General features: G+C 44.5%; 2 protein-coding genes across 4 annotated transcripts in view; one reads left to right on the top strand and one right to left on the bottom strand.

Annotated features, from left to right (window-relative positions):
* Positions 1-5,342: 5,342 nt before the first annotated feature.
* Positions 5,343-24,094, top strand: part of LOC100695252 (phosphofurin acidic cluster sorting protein 1) — a 37,528-nt gene continuing 18,776 nt past the window's right edge. Inside the window, exons 1-11 of one of the 3 annotated variants that reach the window (XR_002062614.2) lie at positions 5,343-5,736; positions 9,742-9,829; positions 9,900-9,989; positions 10,086-10,211; positions 10,401-10,563; positions 11,075-11,166; positions 12,718-12,801; positions 12,885-12,944; positions 13,211-13,362; positions 13,535-13,619; positions 14,118-14,174. Coding sequence is in view for 2 of the 3 variants with exons in the window: in XM_019360540.2 (XP_019216085.1) it covers positions 5,582-5,736; positions 9,742-9,829; positions 9,900-9,989; positions 10,086-10,211; positions 10,401-10,563; positions 11,075-11,166; positions 12,718-12,801; positions 12,885-12,944; positions 13,211-13,362; positions 13,535-13,619; positions 14,118-14,174 (1,152 nt within the window). In the remaining variant the exon portion in view is untranslated. The remainder of the gene's footprint in view (positions 5,737-9,741; positions 9,830-9,899; positions 9,990-10,085; positions 10,212-10,400; positions 10,564-11,074; positions 11,167-12,717; positions 12,802-12,884; positions 12,945-13,210; positions 13,363-13,534; positions 13,620-14,117; positions 14,175-24,094) is intronic. The other 2 variants (XM_019360540.2, XM_019360541.2) reach the window with 2 other exon arrangements.
* Positions 15,316-18,677, bottom strand: LOC109202672 (uncharacterized). Its single transcript, XM_025908428.1, has 2 exons — positions 16,411-18,677; positions 15,316-16,250 (listed from the first exon to the last, which is right to left on the bottom strand). Exon 1 carries the CDS (start codon positions 17,907-17,909, stop codon positions 16,923-16,925), a length of 987 nt encoding a protein of 328 aa, XP_025764213.1. The 5' UTR covers positions 17,910-18,677; the 3' UTR covers positions 15,316-16,250; positions 16,411-16,922.

Genomic DNA, 24,094 nt, shown 5'->3' with positions numbered 1-24,094 from the left:
ATATATAATATCTATATAGATATAATTTCAAAAATGTCCTGTACAAAATGGAACTGTATATGACAAATGTGGTGTGGTGCTTGTGGAATTTTTAACAAGGACCCTACAAAACTTTACAGTACTCATGCTGCCAAACTTTTGACAGCTAGGTGTGCACTAGGGCTGGGTATCGTCACTGATTTCTAGAATCGATTCATTTCCGATTCACAAGGTCCCGAATCGATTCGATCCACAATTCGATTCAATTCGATTTGAATCTGGGAAATTTTGACAGTCAGAAATATTATAATTCAGATTTCATTGACATATTTTTGTATCTATAAAAAGGAAGCTGACACACGCAAGACTTTATCAAAGGTGTGAGCGTCACAGCAGATGCCTTTGTGTCAAAGTAGCTGAAGATAAAACAGAAAAACATGAAGGTGGTTTTCCTGGCCTGGGATTTTATAAAAATATGTATCTGCAGTACATCAAAAACGAAAGAAAACCATTAATCAACATATGAACGTTACCTCTGACGTTACAGCGGTTTTATTAGAGACACGGCTGAGCGTTTTGCATAATTTTAAAAAGTTTAAATTTGTTCAGTATTGAACGGCAGAAATTAGGTTTTCTTTTCGGAAGTATGTAAAACAAAAAAAACAAAACAAAAAAACAGCGGCCGACAGCTCTGTAAACAACAGTAGAGTTGCGCGTAACAAGCACGCGAATAATGCAGAAAACAGTACAGAGAGAGAGAGAGCTGTGCATGAAGTGTGATTTTATCGTGGGTGAAGCAAAACAGTAAAAGTCAGAGGGAATTCATGACGATGTTTACGTGAAGCGTAGTTTGGATCTTCTTTTGCTGTTGGTTCAGTCAATATTGTTTGGAGAGAGATAAAACTAACAGCTTTAGAATCAGCGCAAAAAGGGCGTGAACACAAAGCGCGGACCCGCCGAAACAGAATCAGCGAGCTGTCGGCTTTCAGCACCGACCGTGTCCGTGCAGTTGTTGTGCCAGAAAGTGATTGCCGTCTGCGGGAACGCGCGCAGACGCTTAAAGCTGCAGCGCCCGTCGGGTGAGAAAGGCGACATCTCACTGATTCTGATCCACGGGTCCGCGCTGTGTGTTTACGTCCTTGTGCAGAATCCGTGTACCTGCTCTCATTTACTGTCTTAGCTGTTTGGTGGTTGTTGAAATTTTGTGAGGTTTCACCTGAGATTCTGGCGTTTCGGGCAAAATAAATTTATATTAAAAAATCGATTCAGGATTTTAATGAATCGATTTCACGTTATCCAAGCCAGGCAATTTTAATCGATGAATCGATTATTAAAACCCACCCCTAGTGTGCAGTTCCTGCTTTAAATGCATTCAAAATCTAAGTGATAAGAGGCCAGAAATGTTTGAACTCGCTTATGAACCTACATCACTGAGGCCGTCTCTCCTGCATGAAGTCCAGGTGCTGGTTTTCCAGTGTGTGCGTCTGATGGCCCAAAGCTGACTCAGAGCTGTAACACCATCAATGGCTGCAGTATGGAACAGATGTAGGTGTGTCCTCATCTCCCATAGGAGTCCAAATCGTCATCAAACAGCCCTACAGACACAAAAACATGTGAAAATATAAACAACCAGACTATCAGCAGTGATTTAAGTACTTTAAGACCTCTGTGAAAATCATTTACAGTATATATCACAGAATTTAAGGCCTTTATAATCACAGAGCATACAGAAAAAAGTACTAAACTGAATCAATTTCAGCTTTCATTTTTCATGATGTATATTGTATTAATAATTAAATTTCATTATCTGTATCTTTACCACACATTTGCCACACAGGTGTAGATACTATAGGTTCGGTGAATGCTTACATTGCACTGATTAGAATATACTGGACATTCAAAGCTAAGATTCAGCGCACTGTGTTAGAGGCTGGGATTTGATGAATTCATCATATATACAACCTTTGATCATCATTTATGTCCAGCTGAGAATGAATCTGTGCACTCACATATTAAATGAACTGAAATCAGTAGTGTGATCTCCAGTCTTGATATAAGGAATGAGAGAACTGACAGCTGTTATTTTAATCAGCCTGTCTCAGTTGTTTTAACTCTAAGTACCACAGAGTAATGTGGTAACATCTGGACTGACGAGTTTACTGTCAGCATTGTAATCGCTAGTTTAAAGGCTGTAGGTTGCAGCCATTGCTCTAACACCGTATAAATGTAACAGGGCTCAGTGCTGGTTCTAACAGTCTGAGCTGCTTCCAGCTTTATTTGTGAAGAGCACAGCAGCTTATAAAACACGTAGCGAGCTCGTACAGCTGCGACGTAAAACTTTCATTAGCTAAGATGATCTTAAAATAACGGGGCTACGTGCGGTGACGCTAGCGTTAGCCACGTTAGCACCTTACCTTCAACAGGTGGTCAGAATGTGTAGACAGGCACTCAGTCAGAGGTTGGCTCTCCGTTTCGCTGCAGGGTCCCTTCATTCTTCACATATCCGTGTCGAGCCGAGTGTAAATCCCGACGCTGAACGGCCTTTGTACAAGCACACACGCTTCGTAGCAGGGAGAAGCTATGAGCTAGAAAAATCCAGGCTGGCAGACAGCCTGTGTCCGACCAACCAATCAGAGAGCTCCTTACATCCCACGGTGTGGCTAATTTGAATAGCCTCCAGCAAGTTGTTAATCGAAGAGCTAATCCAGCAGCTAATCCAGCAGCTAATCCCGGAGCGAACAGGAAAGGGAAATGGATTTTGACCTGCAGTTTATTAAATTGCAAGTGGAAAAAGGATTTTGAACTGCAGTTTATTAAATTGCAGGTGGAAAAAGGATTTTGAACTGCAGTTTATTAAATTGCAGGTGGAAAAAGGATTTTGAACTGCAGTTTATTAAATTGCAGGTGGAAAAAGGATTTTGAACTGCAGTTTATTAAATTGCAAGTGGAAAAAGGATTTTGAACTGCAGTTTATTAAATTGCAAGTGGAAAAAGGATTTTGAACTGCAGTTTATTAAATTGCAGGTGGAAAAAGGATTTTGAACTGCAGTTTATTAAATTGCAAGTGGAAAAAGGATTTTGAACTGCAGTTTATTAAATTGCAAGTGGAAAAAGGATTTTGAACTGCAGTTTATTAAAGTGCAACTGAAAAAAGGATTTTAAAATGCAGTTTATTAAAGTGCAATTGGAAAAAGGATTTTGAAATGCAATTGGAAAAAGGATTTTGAAATGCAGTTTATTAAATTGGAATTCAAAAATGAATTTACAATTGCAGAATTTATTCTACAATTCATTATTAAAGCACAGAAATTTTTATTTCGATGCGCGTGGCTCTTGTGGTCCTCCATACTTTTGTTCATGATTCATATTTGGAAAAGAAAACTAATAAAATGACTATTTGAAGCCAGCTTTGTGGTCAGTTTAAAAGGTGAAAGTTTAGTTTCCTGTTTGCAGATCCTTCATTTTATCTGCCTTCAGGTTTGATTTTAGTTTTTTTCCCTCTTATTTCAAAGCCAGTGCACAAATATGTAAACAGAATCGTTCCTGCAGTACACCAATGTGGCCACAAGATGGAGCCGTACCTCACACATTCAAATAAATTGATCCTCAGGTAAAGGACAAATAAAAAAGAAGAAAAAGCAAATAAAAATGTGATGGTGATGACATTTCAGGCAGAAAAACACTGGCAGTAAACTGTTTGCTTGTTTTTTTGCTTTTTCCATTTCTTCAGGACAGCTCGTTCAGCTTCATAAAGCTCTCAGACAGCTCTCTGAGCATGTTTGTGCTGTTTCTCTGCTCTGTTTAAATGTGCTGGTGGAACATTCGCAGTAATTATCACAAAGATGCTACACTGAGACCGCTGAGTTCATCTTTAAAGGGGACATGAAACTAACTTTAAGCTCTGATTTCTTATATCTTCACATCTGAGTTACATCTGTGTCAGGGCTCAGGGGGGTAAATTAGAGTTTAAGCACCATCTCCTGTCAGTACTGAACGTGACGTCATGTGGTTGGATGGCTGAGGTTAAGCAGATGTTCACATGATGCCATCAGCGCTATTTTATGCAATAAAATATATTTCCTAAACACATCCAAACAGTTTACAACATCAGAGGTTGACATAACAAGACTGAAGTCGAAATCCTGACGTCCATCAGGAGGTCCTCGGGACAGCTCATCTCCTTTACTGTCTCCTTCACTCACATTAGTCCTCACTTCTAATATGAAGGAATCCAGTCAGTGAGATGTGACGTGATGCTCTTTTTGACCTACTTTCCCTGCAGATCATGGTTCAGGAAGAAACTTAGTTGTTTGTGGTGTGATGAGCATGAAGTAAACTGTCTGCATGTGATCACATCAGCTGAATGCTCTCGGCCAGAGGAGGAAACATCAGCTTCTATTGGTCTGGTAACCACCTGTCACCTGACTCAGACAGGCTCTCCTCCACAGTCCTCGTTTATAAAGTGCTTCACAAACCCAAACATGACGGCTAACAGCTGGATTTTCCAGTTTCAGTGCAGAAAGCCAAACACCGAACAGCCACAGTGTATCCTCGGTTTAATATGAGATCATTGTTGCAGCACTGACCTGATCGCCTTAAACTGATGTTTAGTTTTAGTGTCCTTATTTTCCTCTGAGGTATCGATTCTCTCACTAGTTAGCTAACATTTCAATTCAATTCAACTTTATTTATATAGCGCCAAATCACAACAACAGTCGCCTCAAGGCGCTTTACATTGTAAGGTAGACCCTACAATAATACATACAGAGAAAAACTCAACAATCATATGACCCCCTATGAGCAAGCACTTTGGTGACAGTGGGAAGGAAAAACTTCTGGGTGTTTCTTCATCATAGTGAGTGAAGAAGAAAAACTCAATGCATCATGGGAATCCCCGGCAGCCTACGTCTATTGCAGCATAACTAAGGGAGGATTCAGGGTCACCTGGTCCAGCCCTAACTATATGCTTTAGCAAAAAGGAAAGTTTTAAGCCTAATCTTGAAAGTAGAGATAGTGTCTGTCTCCCGAATCCAAACTGGAAGCTGGTTCCACAGAAGAAGGGCCTGAAAACTGAAGGCTCTGCCTCCCATTCTACTTTTAAATACTCTAGGAACAACAAGTAGGCCAGCAGTGTGAGAGCGAAGTGCTCTAATAGGGTGATATGGTACTACAAGGTCATTAAGATAAGATGGGGCCTGATTATTTAAGACCTTGTATGTGAGGAGCAGGATTTTGAATTCTGGATTTAACAGGAAGCCAATGAAGGGAAGCAAAAACAGGAGAAATCTGCTCTCTCTTTCTAGTCCCTGTCAGGACTCTTGCTGCAGCATTTTGGATTAACTGAAGTGGGACATTTTTATTTCATGCCTGGATTCTCTGAGCTTGAATGCTGAAGGTGGAGCTGAGGAGTGGAGGACTCGCTCTGCTGGAAACCCAGAAGAAGAGACGGAGGTGTCTCCTCATGAGGATGTGCTGAGCAACTCTGGCTGTGTCTGCTCTTGGATCAGCCCCTCCCCCCGGCTCTCAGCCCCGCCCTTACTGATAGCCGGGCTGGAGGATCAGCTGGCGGCATCGCAGCGACTGCCGACCGGGAGAGGAGACGATGGCGGCGGCTGTGGACCGAGGAGGAGTCCGGGGGCCCACCGACACGTCAGCGGGCACCGAGGCTGCCGGGAAGCCAGACGGCAGCGGCCCGGTGCCCATGAACCTGTTCGCTACCTGGGAGATCGACCGGTCCTCCCCGAGCTGCGTGCCCAGGTAAGAGGATCGATGCTAGGGCAGAGAGGAGAGGACGACGGGCTTCTACACAACACCTGTTTGTTCTGTTTGTGTGTGAGTCTGTATGTGTGTGTGTAAATGTTTTCATGTGTGATCAGTAAAGATGCAGCAGGTGCGTTCAGGTGAGTCTGGGGGACTCGAGCCTCTGTGTCTGTAATTACTGATGAATGATGATCGTTATAATTTCCATTATTTTGCCACATCAGAGTTAATCTACAGTCATATTTTCCGTTGTTGTTATTTAGTTTAGTTTTGAGTCTTCAGATCGGTGAGTTTGCTGGTTTCAGGTTTACTGATGAAAAATACAGTTTAAAAAAAAAAAATTGTTGGTTTCATGGTGTTTAATGATCTTGGTGCTATTTTCCAGGTCAGAATAAAATAATATAATAATAATAAACAGCACAAACACGAACGTGCTCATGCAGAAGTCCAGATTCGTTTCTTATATTTGGTTCCTGTTGTTTTAGTTTATGTTTATTTTTGCTAAAGTTTATTTTTATTTCTAATTTGAGTCCAGTCAGAGGTGTTTGTACAGCATGTAGTCTGTGACTGTGGACGCTCACAGGGATCCTGCTGCTGCTGAAAGCTGTTCTGTCTGCAGTTTGTTAAACCTGAATTGGCAGTCTGAGTTTCTCAGAGGTCTGTGGGTGTTTTATGATGGCACACACCCTGGCATTGTGCTGTATACCTTATTATTAAGACTGATGACCTTCAGCCTGCTGATGTGTGCAGGTGAAGCCCGTCCAGTTGTTTTGTCGGTGATGGGTGTAAAACACCGTGTTTGGACAGTAATGTGAAACTAAAATATGTGTGTGTGTGTACGTATGCATGCATATATGCATGTATATATACATGTATGTATCTGTAAGTATGCAGGTGTATGAATAAGTTTGACATATCTTTCATGTGTAAATGTAAATCTGTCTGTGTTATTATGTAAATACTTACTTACACTATTGTGTATTTCACACGGAGAGATGTCAAACTGCCTTTCATTGTTCTTGTAACAGTGACAATAAAGAGCTATTCTATTCTATTCTATTCTATTCTATTCTATTCTATTTTATTCTAAACTGATCAGGTGCAACAGGAGGGAGAGCAGGGCTGTGCCTGCTCGTCATTCAGCAGTTCGTCTGAAGGAAGATTTCAAACTTCCTGAATTCAACTTGAAGTCAGACGAGCTTCAGAGCTTCCTCTATTACTTCCTTTGGCAGAGGAGACACCGGAGCATCCTTTATGCGCTCGTAAAGGATGCAGACTAAAAGAAGCGTCAGCAAACATGGTCACACATTACTGCTGTTTGTTAAAGCTGCAGCTTTCTTCCACTCTGTGACATCAGTCCAGAGAAAGGATCTATAACTGAAGATGTGAATGAAGGTGGCGTGGAGCTCAGTGTGCACTGGTTCTGGTTCTGTTCTGGTTCTGTTCTGGTTCTGGGTGTTGCTGTGCTGTCACGGGGGCTGAACTTAGTGAGGCTTAGTGAGGGGTTTCACCTGGTTCTGGCTCACCAGCGGTGTTAAGACCAGAGACACCTGCGAGGTCATGACCTCAGCAATTACATCAGGTTTCAGCAGCCAATCAGAAGCGGACGAGAAATCCTGACGACAGCTGATTAGCGTTCGTTCTCTCTGATTGCCACCTGTCTGTTTCCGGGCAGATTAGCAACATGTTCGTGCAGGGGTTAACGAAGCCGAGCAGTCAAAGTTAATCCTCTTAAATGTCCTGTTGACTCAGGAAGCAGTGAAGATTAAAGCGAGTCATGCATCACCTCAAAACAGGTGCAAATAATACCTGAAATTATGATTTTAAAGGAAATATTTATCATTATGTCAGCAGATATTAAACCCTGTGGTCTCATCAGAGTGACCAACACTCCAACACCGACTGAACCCAGATCAGTCAGCACTGAGTCACTGATCAGTCACTGCAGCCTGGCCTCACTGCTCCGCTGTTCTGAGGTCAGTCTGGAGTAAAGACTTGTGGAGCCTCCATCAGCATTTTCTCCAGATCTCCAGATTCACGAACTGGAGCTTTGTCCTGGAAAACTGATGATGAGGAGCCGAGTGAGAAATTTGTGGGTTAATTCAGAGGTTTTCCCACACAGAGCTGTTTGGTTTAAAACAAATACAGGCTCATTTCACTGTGTGTTGTACTCGTATAACTATGCATGTGACAAATAAAGGATCTTGAATCTTGAGCAATCGATGTTTGTCTTCATGCAGAGCAGCTTTTAAGTGATGAACTCCCCTCCTCCTCATCATCATGCTGCTCTGTTACAGTAACCCTCCAGCAGACGCGCGTCTGTATCGCTGTGTCTGGGTTTAAGCATCTCATCAAAGACAACAGCGCCACCATCAGGTTGGCATGTGAACGTAGAAGGACAAGTAAACTATTACAGACTGGGTCCTGTGCTAGCGCGTGCCTTCTGTCGATACTCAGACTGACGTTTTTGAGGAGCTGAGAGCGTCACTGTCAGTTGTATGTACAACAGTCATAGGTTTAAAGCTTAACGCACCAAATAAGTGGAAAGTGAGGGTAAAACACACAAAACATCCACCCACACAGCCACATTAAAAACTGAAGGTGTCCTTCACACAAAGTTTGGATCTATTTTTCACCTCCTACATGGCAAACAGTGGCTAAACATCCATGTCTTTGCACGAATGAGAAGGAAATGTGTGACTCTTTGTCCTCAGCAGCAGAGCCAGCCTTCTGTCCTCGGGAGGGCGGATCAGAGCTCAGGTGGCACTGTTAGCAGGATTAGCAGGATTAGCTCCTGCTGGCCGGTGCTGACAGGAAGCTGCAGCGTACAGGACGAGTCCCAGCATGACCTCGCAGTAATGAGGTCTCAGGAGGTCAGCCTCTCACGCTCAGCTCCCTCAGGACTCAGCGCTATTGAAGGGAAGCTGAGGAGGTTAAACAGGCCCTGCCTCCACGATACGTCAGGAATACACGACTGGAATATTTGAAGTGATGGATCTCCGGGTCAAACATGGCCAAAGTTAGGAGAAGGAGATAAATGAAGTGAATCGCTGTGGCTCACACGGCTCTGGATGCTCAGTTTAAGATGCCTTTTAGTCCTTCATGATTTCTTTATTCAGCACAGCCACACATTTATTTCATTTCAACATAAAAATGAAAAATGAAAACTATTAACCACGATAATCGGCCCCAGAGTGTGATAATTACTGACGGGGTGTCTGTAGCTCAGGTAGTCAAGCAGGTTGGTGGTTCAATCCCCGTCTGGTCCAGTCTGCGTGCCAAATATCCTTGGGCAGGCCCATGTTGCTCTCCGATGCATCCTCGGATGGATTTGAGACGCTTTCAGCCAAGAACTGATTCTGTTTTCAGTTTGTTTTCTTGGCAAACACACTTTGGGTGCTGCCCCTCTGACGGCTTCTGGACAATGGCAATAAGAAGGGAGGGGTGTTTTGGGGAGCAACAGATTAAGTATGAAATAAAAAACTCCTATTGGAAACCATCTAAAGCTTTAGCAGCTAATTTAGAAGAACAAAATAGACTAGCTTTCATCTCCACGTGGACAGAGAGAGATGCGTGGTGTGAAGATGGTGGCAGTGACAGACAGGAGGCTGAGCAGGACGGACGTGAGCCAATCAGATGGAGCTGAGGCTGAGAGAGGATGGAGGCTGGATGTTGGACAAAGGATGATAAAGACAGAGCAGCCAGGCAGGAGGAGAAGAGGAAGACCTCAGAGGAGGCTCATGGATATAATGAAGACCAACATGCAGACGGTTGGCAAAAGGAATTGCTTGTGATTGTCTTCAAACTGCTTGCCAGGAAGAATCTGCTGAAACTTTAGTTGCTGACTTTCCACAGACTTTGAAGCTGGAGTAAATTTAGCTGAAGGTGCTGATCAGACTTGTGCTCGTCTGTAAGCGTCAGGCTGTCCGTTTATCCATCTGTCCACACCTGCTGCTGTTTGTGTTGATGGTGAAGTTGCTTCCTGTTTGCTGTGCTCTGCAGGCTCTGCATTCTGACCGTGAAGAAGCTGATGGTTCTGAGGGAGCTGGACAGAGAGCTCAGCTCCGTCATCATCGCTGTGAAAATCCAGGTGAGATTCTGGCAGTCGCCGGTCTGACACTCACCTGTGCTGTCGATCTGACCCTGGATCTGTGTCTCAGGGCTCTAAGCGGACGTTGAGATCCAATGAGTACCTTCTTACTCCCAACGGCCTCATGGAAACAGACCTGGAGCTCACCTTCTCCCTGCAGGTTGCACATTTAACAAAAATTCCCTTCTCAGCATGAAGAACCACACAGATCGCACACTGCCTCCTGTCTCTGATGTAAAATCGTGTGTGTGTGCAGTATCTTCACTTCCTGAAGCGAGACGTGAACCGTCTGCATGTGATGTTGCAGAGGAGGAAGAGGTACAAGAACCGAACCATCCTGGGCTACAAAACCCTCGCAGTGGGTGTTGTCAACATGACCGAGGTAGGACGGGAAGCTCTGCTGCATCAGGAACCCTCGCCACAGCATGTAGCACATTTAGCTCAAAGATCATCTCCCCTTCAGCTAGCAAAATTACACCACGAGATTTTGTTTCTCCAGCAGCCGCCCTCAGATCTGTGAGACGTGACAGAAAAGTTTAAAAATGTGTGTGTGTGTGTGTGTGTGTCCCAGGTGATGCAGCATCCAACAGATGGTGCCCACATACTCGGTCTCCATAGCAACCTGAAGGATGCTTCTGTGCGTGCGGCGGAACTGAGTGTTCATTCTCTCTGCAGCCATCCAATAGAAATAGAGGACACAACTGGTCACCATGGCAACCAGGGCAAGGCCCCAGGTAGGGGGACAGAGAGTCTGACCTGCATCAGGTACTTGTTATAAACTGGCTACTGATTGGTCAGACATAGAGTAATAGAGTACATGTAAAGGCACAACACACACACACATTCTCGTTTTCATGTCTTAGTGAGGACACCTAACTGATACAATGTTTTCCCGAGCCCCTAACCCTCACCATGACCTAACTGTGACCCTCACACTAAAACCACATTTACAGTCTCAAACTCGTGGGGACGGGCACTTTGTCCCCATCAGGACTGTTGGTCCCCACAAGTATAGTAATATCCCAGTTTTCAGTCCACACAAATGTACACACACACTCACAGCAGTCTGTGACGACGTCACTGCAGAGAGCTGTGGCTGTGACACCAGTATGTAAATGTAGACACACATCAGATCACCTGTACACGGAAACAGCTGCAGGTGAGCCGCTACAGCCACAAAATGAGCTGTGTGTGTGTGTGTGTGTGTGTGTGTGTGTGTGTGTGTGTGTGTGTGTGTGCAAACAGACCGCTCTCCTGATGTGGAGAACTACTGGGAGGACGATGACGACAGCTTCTCCTCTGAACAGGAAGGAAGTGACGACGCAGTCTTGCCTCAGGTGACCTCACCTGTCTCACAGCACGCTGTCTTATGTCACATAATGAGCTCTGAGTACAGCATCAAGTCAGTTAAACTCCTGGGATATTGATGTGGTCAGTTCAGTAACAGAGGGGTTTCAAACAGTTTCAGCTGCTTTGGTGTTCATGAAATCAACAGCAGGTGTACAAGAGGAGCAACAGTGAGACAACCCATGAAACAAAAGGTCTGACAGGTGGAGGACATTGACATTTTCTCCTCATCATCTTTGTTTTTTCACTACTTTTGCATGTGGCTAGCATCAGTGTCACTGCTAGCAGCATGAGGTGATACCTGGACCCTGGATCAGGTAGTCCAACTCCTCCAGGAGGGCACACCGATACGTGCCACTGCCAGAAGGTTTTCTATCACAGTCTCAACAGAGATTCCAAGAGACAGGCAGGTGCTCTAGAAGAGCTGGTCAGAAGGCCTTAAGCCATCAGCAGGACTGGTATCTGCTCTTTGTGCAATGAGATGAGGACTGCCGGTGCTATAAAAAGACCTTCAGCAGGCCACTGGTGTGAAGACCCCTGACCAAACAATCAGAAACAGCCTTCATGACAATGGCCTCCCTCAGGGCCTGATATAGAATATAACATAGAGTACCAGAACTGGCAGGTCCGCCACTGGTGCCCTGTGCGCTTCACAGATGAGAGCAGGTTCACCCTGAGCACAGAGGCCCTGGAGAAGCTGTGGAAAACATTATGCTAGGTGTAGCATTGTTAAGCTGGTGGGTCAGTGATGGTCTGGGGAGGCATATCCACGGAGAGACGCACAGACCTCTACAGCCTACAGTCTTGGACCCATTGTCAGACTCCAGTGCAGTGGGTCCTGGGGTCCTCCTGGTGCACAACAATGCCTGGCCTCGTGTGGTCAGAGTATGCAGGCAGTTCCTGAAGGACGAAGGAAATGATACCACTGACTGGCCCCCACGCTCATAGTGTCCTCGGAAACATTATGTCCATCCTGACATTCGAGTCCAGGAGGTCAGTGATGCCCTGGTTCAGGAGAGGAGATCCTTCAGGGCACCATCCATTGTGTCATTTGGAGTATGGCCCCGTCAGCATGCACACTAGCACGTGGGGGCCATATGAAATACTGAGTACCATTTTGGGTTGCTGCAATGAAACCTGCTGCATCATTTTTCCAGTTCAGCTTTGAACTCAGCCCTCTGTGGGCTGATCATTTTCATTTCCATCCTCTCTTTCCTAACATGTTAGCCGTCCACATCAGAGATATCCAGCAGGATTTTTCCATTGAGACCTGATGTGTTTCAAAGTGTTGCATTTCTGAGAGCAGTGTATACATTTGCAGTTTTCTGTATGGATGAAAAGGAGGCAGATGGCACAGTGAGGTCACACACACACACACACACACACACACACACACACACACACACGCATACTTTTTTCTGATTATTGTATTTTGCTGCGCAGGCTATGAAACCATGACTTTTACTTTGAGCATCTGTGGAGGATTTTACTGAAACGGTTCACCTGAACAAACGCTCGATGAGCCTTTTTTTTCCCCTCAGGACATGTTTGATGATGATGAGGATGTCCAGGGAAAGATTAAGAAGTCTCACAGGAAAATGATCCGAACATCCTCACTGACTCAGGTAAGGACTCAGGTATCAGAGCAGCTGATGTTTGAAGGGCTGAAGCTGTCTTTTTCACTTTTCTTCTGTTTTCTGTCACTCAGCAGCCGAACTTTAAGCAGAAGTTTGTGGCTCTCCTGAAGAGATTCAAAGTCAGTGATGAGGTTGGTACTCAGCACACCTTCATTACCTTCAAAATCCATCTGGAGGAACTTCAGGTCGAGATGTTTATTTTACACTGGTTTCCTGGTGACAGTCGCCCGTTCTGGTTAGAACTTTGTAGGAACAGAGTACTGAGTAACTGAATCAAACACAGCTTTGCTGCTGACATCAGTGAAAATAAAACCATAACCTTCTGCTGGTTTGTAGGACATGAGCTGTAAAAAGTAGGACCTCTGTTTCGTGACCCAGATTGGCTCGTTTCCTGCAGGTTCTGGACTCGGACCCCGTGGGTCAGAGCCAGGAGGCCGAGGAGGACCTGGACCTCCTGTACGACAGCCTGGAGGTTTACAACCTGAGCGACAGCGGCCCTGAGCTGGACGACAACGACAGCATCCAGAGCACTCCTAAACCCAAGCTCAGGTGAGCCTGAAACACACCTGTCTGCATTCACAGCTCGTCGAGCTGGAGAGGAAGTTTGACCTCCAGTCAAAATGTTAGTGAAACATATTTGTGTGTTTTTAGTGTGCCATCACAATTCTGACTCTATCTGAGGTGTGAGGTATTGACTCTGCTGGCTGTTTTCCACCCGCAGGCCGTTCTTCGAGGGCGTCTCTCAGTCGAGCTCTCAGACTGAGATCGGGAGTCTCAACTGTCAGCAGAGAGAACGGACTGCAGCCGTGAGTAATACACAGCAGCATCATGTGAACATCCACAACCTGAACCTCCTGTCAGGGCACATTAGTGTATGATTGATGATTTTAAATATTAAATCTTCAATGTGCTGTAAATCCATGGAGCTGTCCATGGTGCTGAATGATCTTTCAGTCTCCGCTTTCTCTCAGACTGGAATATTATGGAAAATACCTGGAGACAGTACTCGGACACAGATGCATATTTGGAAAATAAGAAAATGGAAAATTTGTAGAGACAATAAAAATTCTACTGAAAATACTCAAACATCAGCAAAGTAAAGTAAAACAGATTTAAGAACAGTGCATCATTACTGCAGACATTTTTTACTATTAATATTGACAATGTACTTTCTATTCTAACATTTGTTAGGTGAATGAATTACATGTTGATCTGCAGGAGGATCAGACAGCCTCAGAGCTTTAGAAGCTGTGTCGCCCCCTGCAGATCAAGCTGTGTAACTGCATCCTGCTGTTGTTAAACAGGCAGCAGATCTACGAGGAGAATCTGAGGAGGTGAAAGGAGAGGAGACCGGGCTGAGGGTGAATCTGAAACACACACACAAAGACACACACACTTGTTATATTCAATTCAATTTTATTCATACAAATCACAACAACAGTCGTCTCAAGGTGGTTTATATTGTAATGTAGACCCCACAATAACACACACACAGAAAAACCCAACAATCATATGACCCCCTACGAGCAAGTACGGAGCCCCGCAAGGGACATGGGAGAAAAAAATTAAGATGAACTTTTGCAAAACCGTTGCGAGATCTCACGAAACTTCAAGCTGGTGGGTAACAGATGTCTCCGAAAACGTCGGAGCACTTTTGCAAATATGTGATGTCTTGATAAACTGAGCAGATATTTAAAGTTTACACAGTTACATTCTCACATGAAAATATGCTACAAGTTTCTTTTGTGACCCAGAAAGATTAATAAGAGTAATATTAAAATGAAGCAGCTGCTGCCATTGTTGTAAACTGGAATTGGCTGGGCCGCGCTATGAATTCTGGGATAGGTGACGAGCCAGGCGACGAAGGCAGTCCCAATTCGAAAGCTGCTCCAAATGCATCCTTCGTGGCCCAGCCTATCCTTTCCAACAATGGCAGCAGTTACTTAGTTTTAATATTACTCTTATAACTCACAAATGGTCACAAAATAAACTTTTAAGATATTTTCAGGCGAGAATGTAGCTGTGTAAACTTTAAATATCTGTCTATATTTGCAAAAGTGCTCCGACGTTTTTGGAGACGTCTCACCCACCAGTTCAAAGTTTTGCGAGCGCTCGAAAAAGTTCATCTTCATTTTTTTTCTCCCATGTCCCTTGCGGGTCTCCGTAAGCAAGCACTTTGGTGACAGTGGGAAGGAAAAACTCCAGGATAAAGGATAAAGACATGCTGTGGGAGAGAGACAGAGATTAAGGGATAGCTCAGTTGGGGCAGGCATAGCTCAGTAGGTAAAGTGGTTGCCCCATGATCGGAAGGTCGGGGATTCGAATCCCCTGAACAGCTACCCTGAGGTACCCCTGAGCAAGGTACCGTCCCCACACACTGCTCCCCGGGCGCCGCACTGGTGGCTGCCCACTGCTTCACTGAGTGAATGGGTTAAATGCAGAGAAGAATTTCCCCACGGGGATCAATAGAGTATTCATTATTATTATTATTAATAATAATTGGAGATAAATTATTTAAATTTCAGGAGCGGGACCACGCCTCCAAACACGCCCCTTCCAGTTCTTGTCTATATATATTTCCCCAGCTCTACAACTTGTCCGTTCTTGTTTTCGTGCAAACACCTTTCGAGAAAGTCTTTAACACAGCTTGTGCCGATATGTTTCCCTTCTTCTTGCTCGCTTGCTTTGCTTGACTGAGCGGACTTCCTGTTCAATAAAGTTTTTTCAAAATAAAGCCGTTTCTAAAGTGCATTACTTGGAGCAACCACAGAGGGCGCTGTAAACTCATAATGAATAACAACTGACTGAGAATGATATTTTAGTGATACATTTTACAACTTTTAGTGATAACAGAACACTCCCCGCCTGGCGTGAATAAACGCCACAATTAAATATTGGGGAAAACAACATGTTAAGAAGGCACTAAAGGTACAATCTCTGAGATAGGTCTGGTTAACACCTTTGTACCATCTGATTTGGCTACCTTAATTTCCATGGTACGTATTTTACCATCTTTACTTGGGAACACCTTAGTTATGAGACCAAGAGGCCATTCATTTCTTGGCACTTGACTGTCTTTAAGTACCAGAACACTTCCTAAGCTCACATTAGGCTGGCTTGATTACCATTTGCGGCGTGGCTGGAGGGTAGGGAGAAACTCCTTTCTCCATTTGTCCCAGAAGATGTTCGACAGGTGCTGAACCTGGCGCCACTGATGTTTGTAGAGGTCTGATGCTGTGAATTTTTCAGCTGGAGCCTGAAGGGGTGCTACCTTTTGAGTCAGGAGGACAGCTGGAGTCAAGATAAAGGGGTCACTCGGTGTAGCTCCCGTCAGCCACCACGCGGACAAGTTCTTGTTTACAGATGATTTATTCAATGTTCGGCGACAAGATCACTCAGCGTCGTCATCATCATCATCATCATCATCATCGTGAGAACTACCCAAACAAAACAATTACAATAAGCCACATGTTTACAATAACTCTCTTATCACAGTAAATTCAAACAAACAAAGGTATAGACACATAAATGCCTTTTTATGGCACTTTCACTGCACTTTCATTGAAACTCAAATTAACAGAGGCACCCTGAACACACCTCATTGCCTGCTGTAGCCAAACGGGAGAAAGTCCGTTCTTCGCGCGAGCCGCTACTCCTCTCCACAGTAAGTCCACAATTGGGTTTAATTTAACTCAACTTATGTGTTCTTTAAAACTTAGTCCAGTTTAAAGCAGTAGGACGATGCAGCAGAACTCACAGAGCGCCATGCTTCTCTGCTCTTGTGTCACCACAAACTCAGTCCGTGCTGCACGTTACTTCCGCTACCGCCAATTACAAGGTTCCACAATTAAAGGAAACTTACAAATATAAACACAAGGAAAAACCTTGGAATACTTCACTGTTAGTTACACTCGGGTCTGATGAAACTGGGACAAGGGGTCTAGAGTTTATGATAGCAGCCACCTCTGCCATGAAAGTGACGAGAACCTCATGAGTGAGTTTGGTGGTCTTAAGCTGAAAAAACAGAGTCCAATATTCTCCGTGCTAAACCTATCATTCTTTCCCACGATCCGCCGAAATGGGAGGCATGAGGTGGGTTAAAAGTCCATTTACATCCATGTTCTTTTAAGAAGGTGTGCACAGCTGTGTTGTCCAAGTTTGAAGGGATTTTCAGTTCTTGGCATTGCGCTTACAAAATTGGTGCCTCGATCAGAGCGAACAGTTTTCACTGGTCCCCTCACGGCCAGAAATCGTCGGAATGCATTAATGAAGCTAGATGTATCAAGTGACTCTACCACTTCAATGTGAACTGCTCTAATACTCAAACAAGTGAATGTGACAGCCCACCTTTTATTCTGATTGACGCTTCCTCTTGTACGTCGTGAAGACACAAACCACGGACCAAACACATCTAAGCCCACATTTGTGAACGGGGGATCTGTTGTGAGACGGTCTGGAGGGAGGTTTGACATTTTTTGTGTGCTCAAAGGGGCACGAAGTCTTTTGCTGGTAACACAGTGATGGATGATTGTGCTCACTTTTCTTTTACCGTCCACAATCCACCATCCTGCGGAGCGAACGGCTCCTTCTGTGAAAAGGCGACCCTGATGCTGGGTCTGCTCGTGGTAGTGCTTTATGAGAAGCGCTGCAACATGGTGGTGGCCAGGAACTATGAGAGGGTTTTTCTCACCTTGGCTAATGTTTGAGTCTCTGATGCGACCACCTACTCTAAGGAGTCCTTCTTTATCCAGATAGGGGTCTAAGGTTTTGAGAGGACTGGTTTTGGGTAGTTTTTCATGTTTTTGCACACACTTGATTTCTTCAGCGTACACGTCCTGCTGTACTGCTCGAATGACAAGGTTCTGAGCTTGGTTTAACTCATCCACAGTAAGTCCCGTTTCACAGTAATGCCAGCCATGACAGTGATTGGCTTTGCTTGGTGGTGATTTGAAGTTGTGGATGACATGTATTAGTCTAGAAAGAGCACGTGTGAGGGATTTCCAGGTAGAAAACTTGGTGAATCTGTCTGAGCCCAGTTCTTTAGTTGAGGCTGTTGTTTTGAGTGCAGTTACCTGAGGTCTTACATCTGAGTCCATGCTGGGCTCTACAAGGTCATAGGAGTCATTTAGAGAACTCTGAATCTGATGCAAAAGGTCAGGACCAGTGAGCCAGTTACTAAGCGGCAGCTGGTATGCAGGAACAGAACGAGTGGCGTGATCCGCAGGGTTCTGACTGCTTGCTACATAGTGCCACTGGCATGGCTGAGAAGATCTGCGGATTCTAGTCACACGATTACTGACATAGACATAAAATCTTCTAGACTCGTTGTAGATGTAACCTAGGACTACTTTACTGTCCTTGTAGAAGGTAGTGTGATCTAGTTTACAGTTAAGTTCAGTTTAAGTTCATCTGAGATAAGATCTGCGAGCTCAACCGCTAAAACGGCAGCACTAAGCTCTAATCTTGGAATAGTCTGATCTGGGCGTGGTGCTAGCTTAGCCTTACCCATTATGAAGCCTACTTGACTGTGTCCTTCTGCATCTGTCACTTTTAAATAGGCCACTGCAGCTATGGCTTTGGTAGACGCGTCTGAAAAAACACACCACTCTTTTTTTCACGGCTTTTGAAGGGGAAATGTCTGTGTATGCTCTGGGAATGGTCATGTTAGGCAGGTCTTTGAGTGAGTCTTTCCACTGTGTCCAGGACTCTTCCATTTCAGGAGGCAGTGGAGCATCCCAGTCCCCATTTTCAGCTGTAAGTTCACGTAGAATTGACTTTCCCTGTATGGTGACTGGTGCTACAAAGCCCAGCGGATCATAGAGGCTGTTTATTGTTGATAGAACACCTCGTCTAGTAAAGGGCTTTGACTCATCAGATACTTCAAAGATGAAGCAGTCTTTACTTAGGTCCCAGAGGAGACCTAGGCTACGCTGCATGGGCACTGAATCAGCTTCAAAGTCTAGGTTTTTTAGATTTTTGGCATGATCTTCAGTCGGGAATGCTTCTAGTACTTCCTTTCTGTTTGCTGCTATTTTATGCAGTCTTAAATTTGAGTTTGCAAGTGCATCTCAGGTTCTTTGGAGTAGGGATATGGCCTTTTCAACAGTAGGTAGAGATTTGAGTCCGTCATCAACGTAGAAGTCGCGCATGACAAACTGCTTCACATCTGCATCGCAGTCTGGTTCGACGCGTAGGACAAACTGGTGCAGGCCATATATGGCCACTGCTGGCGATGGGCTGTTCCCAAAGACGTGGACTGTCATTCTATACTCCACAATTTCTTTGGAAATGTCATTGTCGCGGAACCACAAGAAGCGTAAGTAGTTCCTGTCTTGCTCTCGCACGCTGAAACAGTAGAACATCTGTTCGATGTCTGCTGTGAAGGCAACGGCTTCTTTTCTGAAGCGTATTAGGACCCCAAGCAATGAGTTATTAAAATCTGGTCCTGTTAACAGAACGTCATTCAGGGATACGCCTTCATACTTGGCGCTGCTGTCGAAGACGACCCTGATCTGCGTGGGTTTACGGGGATGGTAGACACTGAATAGTGGCAGATACCAACATTCCTCATCCTCTTTTAGTGGAGGGGCAATCTCTGCATGTTTGTTTTGGAATATTTTGTCCATGAAAGTGATGAAATGTTCCTTCATCTCTTTTTTCTTTTCAAAGATGCGAAAAAGAGACATTAGGCGATTCAGGGCCTGTGGTCTGTTGTTAGGGAGCTTTCGGCGTGGATTTTTAAATGGTAAAGGAGCTGTCCAACTGTTATCTGTGTCTTTTGTTAGTCCTTCCTCCATTATTTTTAAGAAGGCATTGTCCTGGATGGAAGGTGAGATGTAGTTGTCGTTTCTGGTTTGTTTGAACACATTACATCCTAAATGATCAGGTTCACAAGCACTGTCTGCCAGCTGGGGGCTGAAGTTGAGTGGAACTTGTATCCCACAATGTTTCTCTTTTACGTTGAACACGTCAGGACATGGCTCGAACGCTGTGGGACGTCCCCTTTCAGTTGTATTTGTGAACAGAGTCCTTACTGCAGGAGTTTTGTGGACGTCACCTAAACACACGTTTCCTACTATGACCCATCCTAGGTCCAATTTTTGAGCATAGGGTGCGTTGTTAGGGCCACTTATCTGTTTGCGGACTTTGTGAGCTCTAATAACATCCCGTCCAAGAAGCATTAGTATGGGGCGTTAGAGTCCAAGGCAGGAATGAGGTGAGCCACTGACTTTAGATGGCTGTGGTGTCTAGCTGCACTGGGTGTGGGGATCTCGTCTCTGTCATTTGGGATATTTTTGCACTCAATTAGGCTAGGCAGGGGGATGTGGACTGAACCATCTAAAGCTGCCACTACATAACCTGTAGCTCTTCTACCCATTGTCTCTTTGGTACCTGCACATGTCTTAAGCGAGTAAGGGGAACTAGGGCCGCAGTCATTAAACAACTCGAAGAACTCAGGACGTACTAGTGATCTGTTACTTTGCTCATCATGGATGGCATAAAGCCTTACTGCTTGATGTGGGCGGCCTGCTGGGTAGACATTAACGAGACAGATTTTAGAACATGATCTGCCTGCTTCATTCACACCACAAACCTGAGTGCATTTAGAAGTGATCTCCTCTGATTCAATGGTGTCAGGCTCCCCGCCATGCTCTGCTGCCGGTTCGGTTTCTTTTAGCCAGGGAGCTGGTCCTGGGTGGAGAGCCGTGCAGTGCTTCTCATCGTTGCACTCGGAACACTGTACCTTGGCTTTACAGTTCTTTGCTATGTGTGAAGATGAGGCACAGCATTTGAAGCAAAAGTTGTTTTCTTTTAAGAAAGTTTTCCTATCTAACAGTGTTTTCATGCGAAATGCTCTGCACACTGAGAGAGGATGGGCTTTCTTGTGAATTGGACAAAGCTTTTCACCATCTACGGTTTTGTTTGGGGACCTCTGTGTGTCTGACCTAGAGCGAGAGATGACATCAGTTTTGTGCACAGAAATCTCTTTTTGCCTGTTTGACCTCCAAGGTAGTTTGTCTGGTCTGGGTGCATCAGGTGATGGTGTGAGGTTAAAGCTGGGGTCGTTTCTAGCATCAGCTTCTTGCGCAACAAAGTCTACTAGAACACTAAATGGTGGGAAGGAGACACATTTTGTGCGTTTGTAGTTGGCGCCTACTGTGATCCACCTTTCTTGCAGGTAGAAGGGGAGTTTTTGAATGATAGGATTTACTCCTCTTGCTGTATCTAGTAACGCAAGACCGAGGAGGTCTCCTTCAGCTTTAGCACACTGCACTTCCATGAGCAGGTCACTAAATTTTCTCAGTTTTGCAAAGTCTTTGGATGAGATTTTTGGGAATGCATCAATTCTTTTAAACAGTGCATCCTCGATCACTTCAGCTGAGCCGTAACATTGTTCAAGTCTGTCCCATATCATGTTGAGGCCATTGACTGGGTTGTTGATGTGTATGGCTCTGAGTTGTTCTGCATGTTCAGCCGATTCCTTGCCAAGCCATTTTAACATCAAGTCCATTTCTTCAATTGCTGTTAGATCTAACCCACTTATAGCATTTTCAAATGAGCGTTTCCAAGCTCTGAAGTTTTGGGGCTTGTCATTAAACTGGAGCAGCCCTGTTGCCACTATTTCACGACGAGCAAAGTATCTGATGAAGTCACTCACATTTGATTCTCTAGGCTCTTTGTATAAAGGTCTAGCATCATGGAAGCTAGATGCTGACACCTGATTTGACCAATTGGTACTGTAATTTTTATTAGCATGAGGAGAAGGGGAAATGACTGGAGTTTTTTGGCAACAGTCAGGATCATCTGGTAGACCAATTGGAATTTTTTGTGGGTCATTTTCTTTTTGTGATTGTTGAAGAGCAGCATCATTTTCTTTTCTCACAAATGCAGATTGGCCAATGACATATTGTTTAGTTCGTTCTGCCGTTACTGAGGGACAGATGTTGCTGCGTGTTTCTGTCTGTGCGGCAGCAGCTGCTTCTAATGACTCTGCTTCAGCAATGGCTGAGGCTACATCTTTTTCATGCTGTAAATATTCGATGGCTGCCTCGACTTTAGCTTTTGCTACTTCTATTTGTGTTTTTTCTACCTTCAAATCCATTTCTTTAGCTGCGAAGCTGAGACGTGCCTTTGCTGCCTCAGCTTTTGCTCTGGCTTTGGCTGCTGCAGAACCTGTAGAGGCGGCACACGAAGCTTCGGACCGGGTCTTGAGGGATGACGCCTTGCTGGACATGTTGGAGTTGACTAGACGACTGCTGGCTCACTGCTGTATGCCGTGTTGCTCCGAGGCGTAGTAGTGGTCAGCTTCACTCTAGCGTGCGATGACTGCGTTATCTTTGTTCGTGCAGATGCAGCCGTTTTACTGTGCCGATATGTTTCTCTTCTTCTGTTAAGAACTGTGGACTCAGTAGCTGTTTTTAAAAAACAACTCAAAACTCACCTTTTTAAAACTGCTTTTGGTTAATTTTTTGCCTGTTTTATTTAGTCTTTTTAAATCTTTTTATGACTTGTAATTTTATGTGCAGCACTTTGTGATTCTGTCTTGAAAGGTGCTATATAAATAAAAATTTATTTATTTATTTATTTATTTATTTCTTCTTGCTCGCTTGCTTTGCTTGACTGAGCGGACTTCCTGTTCAATAAAGTTTTTTCAAAATAAAGCCGTTTCTAAAGTGCATTACTTGGCGCAACCACAGAGGGCGCTGTAAACACATAATGAATAACAACTGACTGAGAATGATATTTTAGTGATACATTTTACAACTTTTAGTGATAACAGAACACAGCTTATCTTACAATAGTGACATAATCTTACTCACCCTTCCATTTGCTTAAAGTCGCGTCCGTCAGCACATCAGACCAAGGACTACACAGCTCTGCCTCATCGGTTTCCCTCCCAGCAATCCAAGAAACGCAAACACTCTGAATGTCAAGGCGGCACTTCAGGGAGACCAAATGCTGCTGGCTGTCCCAGGAAACCTTCTAGCATTTTTCCGATAATCCGGTCTGCTACGTCGATCCATCCGTTCATCTTCTCTCCGCTAAATCCAGTTATCAAGTAACTCTTGCCACTCACCACCTCGGCAAAATCCAGTAAGATCACCCACCAGCAAAGCTCACAGCTCTACTCACGATGCTCTGAAACAGACCCACAGACCCACAGGCTGAGTGAGTTAGCCGAGGGTCGCCAGTGCCAGACTCAGAAGCCACGTTATTCCCATGCTTCCGTAAGGTCTCCCAAATATCTTTCCGTTAAGGATTCACACTGGACCATAGCCTGGCTTCAGCTGCTTCTATTCACCAGTATTCTAACTTTGTAGCTTCTTCTTCTGCTCCAAAGTCTTCTTCCATGCAGAAGCAAAAATGGCACCTCCAACAACAAAAGCTACTGCATACCTCGTAGCTCCACCCACCCATCAGCGCCAGGTAAATGCCAGGTAGCAGCATTCCCTGGATTCCATGCATCTATCCGTCTTTCACAAAATATAACCGTGCACATTCCTGGCACCATGTTACCAGTCTTCTTTTCCACGTCGGCCATTTGCAGCAGTGAAGATTCCTTACACCAGGATGCCAGTTTCTCTGCCATCAACCCTTGTTTGCAAAGCACCAGCAAACCCTTGTGGCACCAGCATGCCAGTTTCTCTTCTATTGCTCCTTTGCATCATGCAGCAGCAATGTCCCAGAACCGGGATGACAGTTTTTCTTCTCCTGTACTGTTCATTTGTAACACAGGACCAAATGTTCCCTATGTTGGGATGCCAGTTTCTACATTATTGTTTCCTTCTTTGCAGTATGCAGCAGCAAACCTGGGACTGGGTGCTGGTTTTTCCGCCATTTAACCATCATTTGCAAAATGGAGCAACTTATGAAGATTACCTTCTGGCACTGGGTCGCCAGTTCCTCTTTCAAAGTTCTCTCCTTTTCAAATGCAGCAGCAAACTCTTCGCACCGGGGTGCCAGGGCAGCTTCCACTAACACACGGCTTACAGCTCAAGCCTCTTCTCTACAATTATATAGTCTTCAGTCCTCCCTGGCTACAATAATTCATCCTTCTAATCCACCATTTCAAAAGTGTCAATTCACCACATCAATAAATAAATTATCTCTGTCCATAAAGAAACTGTGACATTTTAATGTCGTCCTCCAAATCTATTTTCTTGCTCTCTTGCACAAATAAAAGCTGCATCTCCTTTTAAGACATCTGAACTCCATTGTGGACAAAATTCTTCATGGCATCCCTTCACTTCTCGTGTGCTTTCACTAGCATCATTTAAAC

Source organism: Oreochromis niloticus, linkage group LG6 (genome assembly GCF_001858045.2).
Source record: "Oreochromis niloticus isolate F11D_XX linkage group LG6, O_niloticus_UMD_NMBU, whole genome shotgun sequence".
NCBI classification, from domain to species: domain Eukaryota; kingdom Metazoa; phylum Chordata; class Actinopteri; order Cichliformes; family Cichlidae; genus Oreochromis; species Oreochromis niloticus.
This window is presented reverse-complemented; position numbering and strand designations above follow the sequence as displayed.

Excerpts from the sequence above, each read along its gene's own strand:
- LOC109202672 (XM_025908428.1), bottom strand. The coding sequence starts at position 17,909 with ATGGACTCAGATGTAAGACCTCAGGTAACTGCACTCAAAACAACAGCC.